At 37.0% G+C, this 14,037-nt stretch overlaps 1 protein-coding gene across 1 annotated transcript in view; it reads right to left on the bottom strand.

Annotated features, from left to right (window-relative positions):
* Positions 1–14,037, bottom strand: part of NAF1 (nuclear assembly factor 1 ribonucleoprotein) — a 50,421-nt gene that overhangs the window by 8,574 nt on the left and 27,810 nt on the right. Inside the window, exons 4-6 of the mRNA NM_001075652.2 lie at positions 7,463–7,545; positions 3,256–3,416; positions 384–435 (exon numbers count right to left, since the gene is read on the bottom strand). Coding sequence (NP_001069120.2) covers positions 384–435; positions 3,256–3,416; positions 7,463–7,545 — 296 coding nt within the window. The remainder of the gene's footprint in view (positions 1–383; positions 436–3,255; positions 3,417–7,462; positions 7,546–14,037) is intronic.

The following is a 14,037-nucleotide window of genomic DNA, read 5'->3' as shown; positions in this document are numbered from 1 at the left end:
CAAAAGAAAAGTAGCTTATTAAAAGTACCATCAATAAACATCTTCATGTCCCATGTGGTGAATATACTAAACTAAAAAAAAATATTTTAAATGATAATTTTGCCTTTACCAGGTATCAACAAAATTGATAAAAACAGGACACTATAAGGAAAATGATAATCTGATAATAATTAAAATGTGATTGAAAATATTTTTTTCTGAAATGACCACAATCTCTAATTGTGAGGTATAAAAGGCGTCAGAGGGAGGGGAGAGCACGCGGGCTGGCAGAAGGCAGTGTGACTAGTGAGCAGTTTCGAGGACATCCTTCAGGTCAGGAATGAGGGATGTATAAGACTGAGTCCTGTCTTCCTTTCTCAAATACTGTGTGAAAAGACACTTACCTCTGGTGGTGGTTCTTGATCATTCTTCCACGATGCATCTGATCCCCTATCCCTAGGGGAACAAACAAAGGTCAAAGGGTCAAAGTACTTATTAAGATTCTGTTAAGTGCTTATAACCTAATAGCATGGAAAATAAAAAAGCAAAAGACCTAAGCTCAATCTTAATTTGCAATATATAAGACAATAAGAGAAAAGAATAAAGGTTCATTTCTCTGTTCTTTATTTAAGAAAATGTGGGAAAAGCACACATATATATTAGGAGTGGAGAATCAGAATGAGAAGTCGACACCACGCTGTGCAGGGCAAAGTGGTTCTGCAATTCTTCAGCAGCTCCAGGTGCTCTGACTCTGACTGATACTCTCGTAATACCTGAGCTCAGCTCATAAACCTCCTTCAGTAAATACCTATCCAAGACCACCATCAGACGTTCAGGTGCCAAGGACACGAAAAGGGAATATGAGGTATTTCCTTATGTAAGACTTTACAGGTTCAACAACAGAGATCATAACATGAAATGCTTCTTCCTCAATTCACCTGAGAATTATCAGTGATCCTCCATGAGTAAGCAAGGCTTGTTCCAAGAGTGACTCTCAGAGCAGAGGGTGAGACAAAGGCATCTAGAGTTTGGGGAGGAGGAGCTGTGAAGATCCGATAGGACACTAACTCTTCTTGGTGAAAAGTTTTATATTCTATGACCAACAAAAGCATGTAGATCTATTATAATTTCTGACAGCTCATTTTTAATTGTATCTGTTTGATCCTGATTTCACAGTTTGACAGTATTTGTTATTCAATTACATTAAAATATTACAAAGTATTAGGAGTAGATGTTGTCCTCATTGCTTGACACCAAATCTCAAAAATAAATGAAACTCTCAGGAATTAATTAATCCATTAATCCGTTAAAATCAATTTACAGATGTCAGTGAGCTCACACAACATGAAATCTTTTTTTCTGAGTCTACTCTACTGTTTTAATTTGGAATTCTGTTGTTATACATAAAGCCTTATCAATGACTTTTTCCATTTTTAATTATTATCTTCTACCCATGCATTTATCATAGCTCCAGGGCTCCTTTTTGCATGGATACCATCTCACGGCCTGAAGTGACCTAAGAATGAAATCTTCTAAAGGCAGAAATGGGAAAAGTTCCCCAACTGGGGCATTACCACAGAAAATCAAAAACTACTAAACAAAAGAACAAGCAAGATTTCCAACAGCACCTTTAACAAGAGTAAGTTCATGGGAAGCTAAGATTAAATTAACCCAACTAAAGGCAGGCAAGCTGGAGATAAGTTCAACTTCTCCACCTCAAAGGAAAGGAGTTCCCTTGACCAACAGAAAAAATGCAGTCTAGAACAGAATGGACTTCATCAGCGGGGGCTTCTGCAGAGTGTGCTCAATTTCCAGATTCTTTAGTTTCTTATTCTTTCTTTGCAAAAAAAGACAAAAAATCTTGTTCTTGCAAATCAGAACAAAGACTGCTTCTAAATCTATCTAAAAACACCTTCAGAAAAATCTCTTCATCCTATCTATTTTAAGCTAAAATAGTTTACCCCTTTAAAGCTAATATATGGAATATCCAAAGCAACAACTTAATATTCAAACAGAACAAAATGCTATTTAAGGCATGATTTTAAAGCATATTAAAATTTTTATAACTTTGCTATATTTAATTCACCTTTCACGTTAATGGTTATTTAGAAAAATTAACCTTACATAGCCTGAAGAACAACTTAAGTTCCTGTAGGTACTTCTGTGTTTTCTTAAACATGAGTTTAACAAATTATCAGGAACAAAATATTCATCTCATTTCAGAGATTTCCAAATATTAAAACTCAGACTGGATTTAGTATGTAAGTGGTAAAGAGGCCTTCTCCCAGATGGGACTGGTATCATGGTTTGACAAGCACCCAAGTTACTACTCACGATATCTTCTGCAAAAACAACACTCCTAATGCTTCACCTGTATTTCAAGTTTCCAACTGAAACACAGTTAGAGTTCAAAGGGACTTTTGTGTCAAACTGAGTACAAAATCTTTTCAGATTTAAGATCTCTTCCCCAATCCTTTGCTGTATTTTTCTCCACTCCTAAGTGGGCAACATTTTATTGGTTCATATTTATTACATCCTTCCAAAGCATTCAATTTATATTTACAGAAAAAGTTATTCTACTTTAATTCATATGCCACTGGCTTGTGCAAAAATTATGTAATTATAATAACAAATCTGATAAAAATAGCTCTACAGCTAACATCTGGCAACAAATTTATACCTGACAAATATATAGCTCATCAGTGGAAACAAGAAATATCACCAGATACATACCACAGGGTATCATACAGCACATTTACAGACAGAATGGAGATCGCTGGTTTGCTTGTTAAGTCAACTCTGTTAATTGCAGCTTGATACATAACACACAAATATGTTCTTCTATAAATTCACAATTTATAAGCAACCTAAAATTTACTCATTTTCTTTTTTCTTTTTAAGAATTATAAAGTTGCATTAAATAATGAAGCTTATGGATGCAATCCAAAGAAATCTTTCTTTACGATGGAAAAGTTGTAGCACATATATGCACGAAAGTATATAATGGAAAAGATAATGAATTAAAATTCAGAAAATGTATATGGCCCAAATGTGCTCTTACCAGTTGATCCTGTCATTTTGGTCAAAAAATACAAATGATCTCTACCTTGTAAAACCTGATAACAACTGTAGCTTTCAGAGATGTTACCAGGAAGACAAATGAGCTCTTGGGAACACAGATATCAGCATAACTGCAAGAAACTACATCACTAAGAATTACTCCTAAAACACAAACACCAGATAAGCAAAGAGGTAACATGCCAATAAAGTACTTACTGTTTAAGCTTCTCTGTGAATATATACTGGGTGAAGTCTTTCATTGATGGAGCAAAATACATAGTGTCCTTTATTTTAATACCTTTATTTTCAATATGCTCTGAAGAATTAAACCGTAATACATAAAATGGATGTGCAACAGGTCCAAATATCTCAAATATCTATAAAAGAGAAGAAACATAAAGTTCTCCTTCGACAGTAAAATAAGGACTTCAAAAGTTCATACTATTGGGACTTCCCTGGCAGTCCAGTGGTTAAGCCTTCACTTTCCAATATAGAGGGTGCAGGTTGAATCCCTGCTTGGGAAATTAAGATCCCACAAGCCTCTTGACCAAAAAAACAAAACATAAAACAGAAACAATACTGCATGTGTGTGATTTTTCAGATTCCAGTCATCTATCAATGGACATGTACGTGGCTTCCACGTGTTGGCCACTGGAAATAGTGCTGCTATGAACTCTGGCATACATGTACCTTTCCAAATTATAGTTTTCTCTGGATATACACTCAGAAATAAGACTGCCGGATCATACACTAACTCTACAGATTTTTAAGGAACCTCCATACCACCGTCCATAGTGGCTGCACCAATTTACATTCCCACCAACAGTGAAAGAGAGTTCCTTTTACTCCACACCCTCACCAGGGTTTATTATCTACAGACTTTCTAGTGATGGCCATTCTGACTGGTATGAGGTAATACTTCACTATAGTTTTTTTGTTTTGATTTTTTTTTTAATTGGAGGCTACTTATTTCACAATATTGTGGAGGTTTTTGCTGTACGGTCACATGAATCAGCCACGGGTGTACATGTGTTCCCCATCCTGAACCCCCCTTCCATCTCCCTCCCTATCCCATCCCTCAGTGTCATCCCAGTGCACCAGCCCTGAGCACCCTGTCTCACACATTGAACCTGGGCTGGCGATCTGTTTCACTTATGATAATATATATGTTTCAATGCTATTCTCTCAAATCATCCCACTCTCGCCTTCTCCCACAGAGTCCAAAAGTCTGTTCTTTACATCTGTATCTCTTTTGTTGTCTCGTATATAGGGTCATCATTCCCATCTTTCTAAATCCCACATATATGCGTTAATATACTATATTGGTGTCTTTCTGACTTACTTCACTCTGTATAATAGGCTCCAGTTTCATCCACCTCATTAAAACTGATTCAAATGCTTTCTTTTTAATAGCTGAGTAATCCATTGTGTATATGTTGACCTGAATTTCTCCAATAATTAGAGATATTGAGTATCTTTTCATGTGCCTCTTAGCCATCTGTATGTCTTTAGAAAAATGTCTATTTAGGTCTTCTGCTCATTTTTGATTGGGTTGTTTGATATTGACTTGTATGAGCTATTTGTGTATTTTGGAAATTAATCCCATTGGTAGCATAAATTGCAAATATTTTCTTTCAGTCTACAGGCTTTTTGTTTTGTCTATGGTTTTCTTTAATGTGTAAAAGCTTTTAAGTTTGATCAGGTCCTGTTTGTTTATTTTTGTCTTTCCTTCCATTACTCTAGGAGACAGAGCTAAAAAAAACACTGCTGTGATTTATGTCAAAAAGGGTTCTGCCCATGTTTTCCTTTAAAAGTTTGATCATATCCTGTCTTGTATTTAGGTCTTCAACCCATTCTGACTTTACTTGAGCAACATGGTATTAGAGAATGTTCTAATTTCAATCTTTACATATAGCTGTCCAGATTTTCCACCTACTAAAGAGACTGTCTTTTCTTCATTGCCTATTCTTGCCTCTTTCATTGTAAATTAATTGATCATAAGTGCATGAGCTTATTTTCCGGCTTTCTATCCTGTTCCACTGATCTACTGCTCCCTTTTAAAGCCTAAAGTTTTAGTTTTTTTCATGTTAAATATATTTTTCATAATATATAATTTCTGTGGCTATTTAACACTCCTTTATAGATCTAGCAGAATTTAACCTATCTTATATTGTAGAATATTGAGACAAGCTCCCAATTTGTTCAGAAATGATGCCATAATGAACACCTTTATCTGTAAATCTCTGTACTTCAGAATTCCTGAAAACTAGTTCATAAGGGATGGAACTATCAAAGCCAAAAGTATGATTACTACTAAAACTCTTGATGCAAATTATTAAATAACATTCCAAATAATAATTTAAATCAACTGCATTAAAAGTACCTATTTTATTACATCCTCAGTTGCTGATTGACTGAAAAGTCCTCATTTGTTAAAAAGTAAAACAAAAAAACAATAAAAACAACAAACACTCGAACAAATATTCAAAACTAAAGGTAGAGACAATGATCAAGAAATCCAACTTATAGGTGGCATAAGTTGTTAATGTTTTAAAAATTCCCTAATATAAGAATTCAACATTAAAAATGGAATTCATTCATTAATTATCAACAGGAACTAATCGTTTCTAGGATTAAAGTGCAAAAGGCAGAATTTCAAATCTGAAGTTGCCCTCCTTTAAATCAGTGGGAAACAAGGAAGGAGATGGGACGGGGGCAAAAAAAAATTAGACCACCTGCGTTATAAATTGCACTTTGCTCCTTTTTAGCTATTGTGATTTCTGAATAAATCAGGATAATTCTATTTCCTTACAGTTTCAGTGAATTTAAAAAGATACCGAAGATATCTGACACTGTAGCTGATTATTACTGTTACTGAAAAGGAGAGGGAAAAGGAAGAATGTCATAAATAAAAGGAAATCATGGAAATAATCAGTTTTAATTCAGTCAGAAAAGCAGGAAGTACGTTTCCCTAGCCTCTTCTCCCTGGTCTCCCCAAGAGGTACAGCAGCATCCCTGTGCTCAAGAACTCCCCTCCCCAGCCATCTCCACTCACCTCCATTCCTCTCTCTCAACAGCTTCCCAGGCTAAGCCCCTAGACTCTCTCTAGGCCCTTACAAAGGTACCAGCAGTAAATAGGGTTTATTCTGTATTTCAGTACTTCTTCCTCTGAACCAAAAGTACTGAGACCCATACTTGAAACAAAAGTATTAAGCCTAGGTATTTGAAAGAGAAAAGTCAACACCACCCTTCAGGTATTAAAGTCTTTCTTCTCTTCACAAACTTTTTCAAAAATTGCCAAAAAGTATTAGCTCTGGACTCCAATTAATTCTGTCACTGATTGCTTTGCAGTTCTAAGAGACTCATTTATTTTGGTAAATTAGTCTGTCAACCTAAAAAGTAGGCAGTGCAGGGTGGCATGGCCCTCATAAAAGCCAAATCCCTTTCTAATCTGTCAGAATGGAACAGCAGGAAAAGGCACAGAAAAGGGAAAATTATGTGAGTTGCTCTAATAATATAATTCAAAATAAATGCTTTTTTTCGGATTAAACACGAATTAATTCTATTTCTTAAAATAAAAAAGATATCAACTGTCACTTATCTAGGAAAAAGTAAAGCCCAATAAGTTTTCTCCAGAGACAACATCTGGTTTCTTAATTGTCTGTTATCAACTCAATACTTATTTACTTAGCCCATATAATCCACAAAGGACTCGAACTATACACAGTGGAATATCCCGAGGTGAATAAAACTCTGCCCCTGCTGCCAGAAAGAGAATACTTGGTTGATATTTATATTCTTCATCTTGGAAGATTTTCTGTCCTCCGATGACCACTCAGAATTATATATCTATTGGGTAAAATGCAGCCATCCATCATGCAGGGTTGTTCCCTGCATGTAAGGATGTTAAAAGGGACCTAATCTTATAACAGTACTAAAGTACATATTCACAATTCTCCAGAAAGTGCTTACAGTGACACTTTACTGGTGTCACCTAAAACTTTTTCCACTTGAAAAGATTCCACTCTCAGCTTCCAAGTGAGGAAGTCAAAGTCTAAAAAGTTTCAAGAGCCACTATTCAAAGGGCCACAAAAAGCAAAAAGGTTTATGAACTATTATGCATTGGAAAGTTTCCTGCACCCAACTGAGTACCTGGAAGAACTGTGTCTTATTCAAAATACAGACCCACTGCCTGGCAAAGAACCTGACAAATGTCAGGAAAAAAATTCTATACAAAAACAACAACAAATTAAACCAATTTACAGACAAACACAAATTACTGAAGAAAATCAGGAATGTACTAAAATTTGAGAGCTCTAAATTGCTCACATACTTAACTAATAAACTTAAGATACTAAAGTCAGAAAATCCAATCAACAAAGAAACAGGGTAATTAGTAGGAATTGAGTATTGTTTTACAAACCTTTCCTGCTGCCTGTCGATCAGTTTTAAAAATTACAGTCTCCTCATTAACTGGAGGTACGTTAGTCATAGATTCAATTATTACTGAAAATGAAACAAAATAGATTATTTCAAGATTTAATCAGAAGATAATGCAGAATTCAAATCAGAATCTTTAAAGAAGGCTTTAATCTCCACATAATTTAAAATGAAATTTAAGGTGGGATAATATACCTTGGTAACCATTCCTCCTGGATAAACAAGTAGCATAAGGAAATATATTCTACATTATTTTCTTTTATATGAAAGCTAAAATTCTCGGAAAAAAGATTAAAGTACAAAATCTCACAGAAAGCTGGAATTACCCATTAGTCAAAAGTCAACAAAGTCAAGCTGTGTACATTTTCTCAAGCAATTTTTATCCAAAAAATAATAATCACATTTAGTCACATAACTTCCTGTTTTAGAAGAAATTAGTCTTGTTTCTCACCCTAGAAATCCTTTTCTGAAAAGTACTGATTACATACCAATATATGAAAAAGTTAAAGAATTCACAAAAATATTTTCCTCTGAACAGATGAAGAAAGAAAGATAGAGTTCCCAGTAATGTGACTCCTAGGTGCACTGGGACGACCCTGAGGGATGGGATGGGGAGGGAGGCGGGAGGGGGATTCAGGACAGGGGACACATGTACACCCATGGCTGATTCATGTACATGCATGGCAAAAACCACTACAATATTGTAAAGTAATTACCCTCCAATTAAAATAAATAAATAAAATAAATAAAAAGACAAAAAGCTTATCCCCCCAGTCTAGCACATTCTCCTGTTCTTGTTAAGTGCCACAATGTCAAACTAACAATATACAACAGCAAAACGAAAACAAACACACATATACATTCACACAGATACACATACACACTAGATTCTTAGAAAATTAGAGCTACAACAAAAATACTCCATCACACCATACAGATAATGCCATCTCCACTTGGAATATGAAATATTAGTTGATTATTAAAATCCCTTCAGAAGATGGTGAAGGAACAGGACGGGGAGACCACTTTCTCCCCGACAAATTCATCAAAAGAACATTTAAAAACCAAGTAAATTCCATAAAATAATTTCTGAATGCTGGCAGAGGACATCAGACACCCAAAAAAGCAGCCCACTGTCTTCGAAAGGAGGTAGGAAAAAATATAAAGACAAAAAAAGGGACAAAAGGGAGGGACGGAGCTCCGTCCCGGGAAGGGAGTCTTAAAAAGAGAAAAGTTTCCAAACACCAGGAAACACTCTCACTGCCGAGTCTGTTGAGAGATTTGGAAGCACAGACGGCAACCTAACAGGGAGGAAAAATAAACAAACAATTAAAACCCACAGATTACAAGCCCAACGGTAACTCCCCCAGCGGAGAAGCAGCAGAGACGCCTGCATCTGCCACTAGCAAGCGGGAGCTGGACAGGGAGGCATGGGCTGCATCGCTTAATGTAAGGATCTGGCCTGAATGCCCGGAGCACTATCTGAGCAAACTAACTTGGGCTAGCAAATCAGACTGTGGGATAACTATCACGCGAAAAGCCAGCCTTAACCTAAGACACTGCCAGGCCCGCGCATAGAACAAAGGACTGAACAGAGACAGCCGGCTGCAGACCATCCCCCTCCGGTGACAGGCAGCCAGAGCTGGAAGGGGGCAATCGCAGCCCGAGAGAGACATTATCTACAAAACTGTAAGCAGGCTTCTTTGCTAACTAAGACTTCGTGGGGTTCTGAACGGTCAACATCCGCCTGAGAAGGTGTGCCGGTTGTATACCCAGAAAACCGAGCGGCAGGGATGGAAAGGTGATAAGTCGCAGCGAAGGCGCTGGCCAAAACACCTCATCACCTGAGCTGCTCGGACCTGGGAAGGGCACAAAATGCAGGCTCAACTGAGTCTGCGCCTCTGAGGACTACCCGAGTGCCTGAACCTGAGCGGCTTAGACCTGGGAGGTGCATGCAGCCCAGGGCCGGCCTTGGATGGTTCCCAGAGGAGCAACCTAGAGCCTGGGCAGTGTAGGCAGGGAGGGTACATGCGCCATGAGCGGGGGCAGGCCCAGTGTGGCTGAGGCACTGCGAGCACACGCCAGTGTTATTTGTTTGCAGTGTCCCTCCCTCCTCACAGCGCGACTGAACAAGTGAGCCTGAAAAAAAAAAAAAAAAAAGTGTCCACCATCGCCCCCTTTGTGTCAGGGCAGAAATCAGACACTGAAGAAACCAGCAAACAGAAGCTAAAACAGAGGGAACCACCTTGGAAGCAACAGGTGCAACAGATTAAAACCCTGTCATTAGTACCGACTACATACGAAGGGATCTATAGATCTTGAGAAATATAAGCCGGACCAAGGAACTAGCCGAAAATGAACTGACCCCACAATACCCACAACACCACCAGAGAAAGTCCTAGATATATTTTTATTATTTTTACAATCATTCTTTTTTTTTTTTTTAATTTTTTAAAAAATTTTAAGTCCTCTATTACTCCTTTAATTTTCACTTTTATGCTAAAGCTGAAACTCCAGTACTTTGGCCTCCTCATGCGAAGAGTTGACTCATTGGAAAAGACTCTGATGCTGGGAGGGATTGGGGGCAGGAGGAGAAGGGGACGACAGAGGATGAGATGGCTGGATGGCATCGCTGACTCGATGGGCGTCAGTGTGAGTGAAGTCCAGGAGTTGATGATGGACAGGGAGGCCTGGTGTGCTGCGATTCATGGGGTCGCAAAGAGTCGGACACGACTGAGTGACTGAACTGAACCTACTATTACTTTGCAAAAAAAAAAAAAAAAGTCTCTATTTTTTTAAAAGCAAACTTCATATATATATTTTTTATAATTTTTGTGACTTTGTTTTTTTTTTCTTTTATTAATTTTTTTCTTTTCTTTAACATTGTATTTTTGAAATTGCAAACTCTACTCTAGATTTTTAATTTTTGCTTTTTGGTATTTGTTATCAATTTTGTACCTATATTTTTTTTAATAATTTTGTGACTTTTTTTTCTCTTTTTCTTTTCTTTAACATTGTATTTCTGAAATACCACACTATACTCTAGATTTTTAATTTCTGCTTTTTGGTATTTGTTATCAATTTTGTACCTATATTTTTTTATAATTTTTGTGACTTTTTTTTTCTCTTTCTTTTATTAAATTTTTTTCTTCTTTTCTTTAACATTGTATTTTTGAAATTCCAAACTCTACTCTAGATTTTTAATTTTTGTTTTTTGGTATTTGTTATCAATTTTGTACCTATATTTTCTTTATAATTTTTGTGACTGTTTTTTTTTTTTGTTCTCTTTTTCTTCTTTTCTTTAACATTGTATCTTTGAAATTTCACACTCTACTGTAGATTTTAATTTGCTTTTTGGTATTTGTTATCAATTTTGTAACTTTAAGAACCCAATCTTCAGTACCCATTTTTACTTGGGAGCGAGATTACTGGCTTGACTGCTCTCTCCCCCTCTGGACTCTCCTTTTTCTCCACCAGGTTGCCTGTGTGTCCTGCCTAACCCCTCTCTGCTCTACCCAACTCTGTGAATTTCTGTGTGTTCCAAACGGTGGAGAACACTTAGAGAACTGATTTCTGGCTGGATCTGTCTCTCTCCTTTTCATTCCCCCTTTTATCCTCCTGGCCACCTCTGTCTCCTTCCTCCCTCCTCTATTCTCTGTATAACTCCGTGAACATCTCAGAGTAGTCCACCTGTGGAGTGCACATAAGGAAGTGATTACTGGCTAGCCCGCTCTCTCCTCTATTGATTCCACCTCACCTCGTTGGGGTCACCTCTAACTCCCTCCTCCCTCTTCTCTTCTCCATGTAACTCTGTGAACCTTTCTGGGTGTTCCTCACTGTGGAGAAACTGTTCATCTTTAACCTAGATGTTTTATCAATGGTACTGTATAGAAGGAGAAGTTTTGAGACTACTGTAAAAATAAGACTGAAAACCGGAAGCAGGAGGCTTAAGTCCAAACCCTGACTCCAGGGAACTTCTGACTCCAGGGAACATTAATTGACAGGAGCTCATCAAACACCTCCATACCTACACCAAAACCAAGCACCACCCAAGGGCCAACAAGTTCCAGAGCAAGACATACCACGCAAATTCTCCAGCAACTCAGGAACACAGCCCTGAGCTCCAATATACAGGCTGCCCAAAGTTACTACAAAACCACTGACATCTCATAACTCATTACTCGACGCTTCATTGCACTCCAGAGAGAAGAAATCCAGCTCCACCCACCAGAACACCGACACAAGCTTCCCTAATCAAGAAACCTTGACAAGCCACCTGTACAAACCCACACACAGCAAGGAAACTCCACAATAAAGAGAACTCCACAAATTGCCAAAATACAGAAAGGACACCCCAAACTCAGCAATATAAACAAGACGAAGAGACAGAGGAATACCCAGCAGGTAAAGGAACAGGAAAAATGCCCACCAAACCAAACAAAAGAGGAAGAGATAGGGAATCTACCTGATAAAGAATTCCAAATAATGATAGTGAAAATGATCCAAAATCTTGAAATCAAAATGGAATCATAGATAAATAGCCTGGAGACAAGGATTGAGAAGACGCAAGAAAGGTTTAACAAGGACCTAGAAGAAATAAAATACATAATGAATAATGCAATAAATGAGATCAAAAACACTCTGGAGGCAACAAATAGTAAAATAACAGAGGCAGAAGATAGGATTAGTGAATTAGAAGATAGAATGGTAGAAATAAATGAATTAGAGAAGAAAAAAGAAAAACGAATTAAAAGAAATGAGGACAATTCTCCAGGACAATATTAAACGCTACAACATTCGAATCATAGGGGTCCCAGAAGAATACAAATAGAAAGACCATGAGAAAATACTTGAGGAGATAATAGTTGAAAACTTCCCTAAAATGGGGAAGGAAATAATCACCCAAGTCCAAGACTCCCCGAGAGTCCCAAATAGGATAAACCCAAGGCGAAACACCCCAAGACACATATTAATCAAATTAACAAAGATCAAACACAAAGAACAAATATTAAAACCAGCAAGGGAAAAACAACAAATATCACACAAGGGAATTCCTATAAGGATAACAGCTGATCTTTCAATAGAAACACATGTATACCTGTGGCGGATTCATTTTGATATTTGGCAAAACTAATACAATTATGTAAAGTATAAAAATAAAATAAAATTAAAAAAAAAAAAAAGAAACTCTTCAAGCCAGGAGGGAAGGGCAAGACATACTTAAAGTGATGAAAGAAAATAATCTACAGTCCAGATTACTGTACCCAGCAAGGATCTCATTCAAATATGAAGGAGAAATCAAAAGCTTTACAGACAAGCAAAAGCTGAGAGAATTCAGCACCACCAAACCAGCTCTCCAACAAATACTAAAGGATATTCTCTAGACAGGAAACACAAAAAGGGTGTATAAACTCAAACCCAAAACAATAAGTAAATGGCAACGGGATCATACTTATCAATAATTACCTTAAACGTAAATGGGTTGAATGCCCCAACCAAAAGACAAAGACTGGCTGAATGGATACAAAAACAAGACCCCTATATACGTTGTCTACAGGAGACCCACCTCAAAACAGGGGACACATACAGACTGAAAGTGAAGGGCTGGAAAAAGATTTTCAATGAAAATAGACCAAAAAAAAGCAGGAGTAGTAATACTCATATCAGATAAAATAGACTTTAAAAGAAAGGCTGTGAAAAGAGACAAAAAGGTCACTACATAATGATCAAAGGATCAATCCAAGAAGAAGATATAACAATCATAAATACATATGCACCCAACATAGGAGCACCGCAATATGTAAGACAAATAAATGCTAACAAGTATGGAAGGGGAAATTAACAATAACACAATAATAGTGGGAGACTTTAATACCCCACTCACACCTATGGACAGATCAACTAAACAGAAAATCAACAAGGAAACACAAACTTTAAATGATACAATAGACCAGTTAGACTAATTGATATCTATAGGACATTTCACCCCAAAACAATGAATTTCACCTTTTTCTCAAGCGCACATGGAACCTTCTCCAGGATAGATCACATCCTAGGCCATAAACCTAGCCTTGGTAAATTCAAAAAAACTGAAATCATTCCAAGCATCTTTTCTGACCACAATGCAGGAAGATTAGATCTCAATTACATGAGAAAAACTATTAAAATTTCCAACATATGGAGGCTGAACAACACGCTGCTGAATAACCAACAAATCACAGAAGAAATCAAAAAAGAAATCAAAATTTGCATAGAAACAAATGAATATGAAAATACAACATCCCAAAACCCGTGGGACACTGTAAAAGCAGTCCTAAGGGGAAAGTTCATAGCAATACAGGCATACCTCAAGAAACAAGAAAAAAGTCAAATAAATAACCTAACTCTACACCTAAAGCAACCAGAAAAGGAAGAAATGAAGAACCACTGGGTTAGTAGAAGGAAAGAAATCTTAAAAATTAGGGCATAAATAAATGCAAAAGAAACAAAAGAGACCATAGCAAAAATCAACAAAGCCAAAAGCTCGTTCTTTGAAAGGATAAATAAAATTGACAAACC

This window comes from Bos taurus, chromosome 6, assembly GCF_002263795.3.
Source record: "Bos taurus isolate L1 Dominette 01449 registration number 42190680 breed Hereford chromosome 6, ARS-UCD2.0, whole genome shotgun sequence".
Lineage (NCBI taxonomy): Eukaryota > Metazoa > Chordata > Mammalia > Artiodactyla > Bovidae > Bos > Bos taurus.
This window is presented reverse-complemented; position numbering and strand designations above follow the sequence as displayed.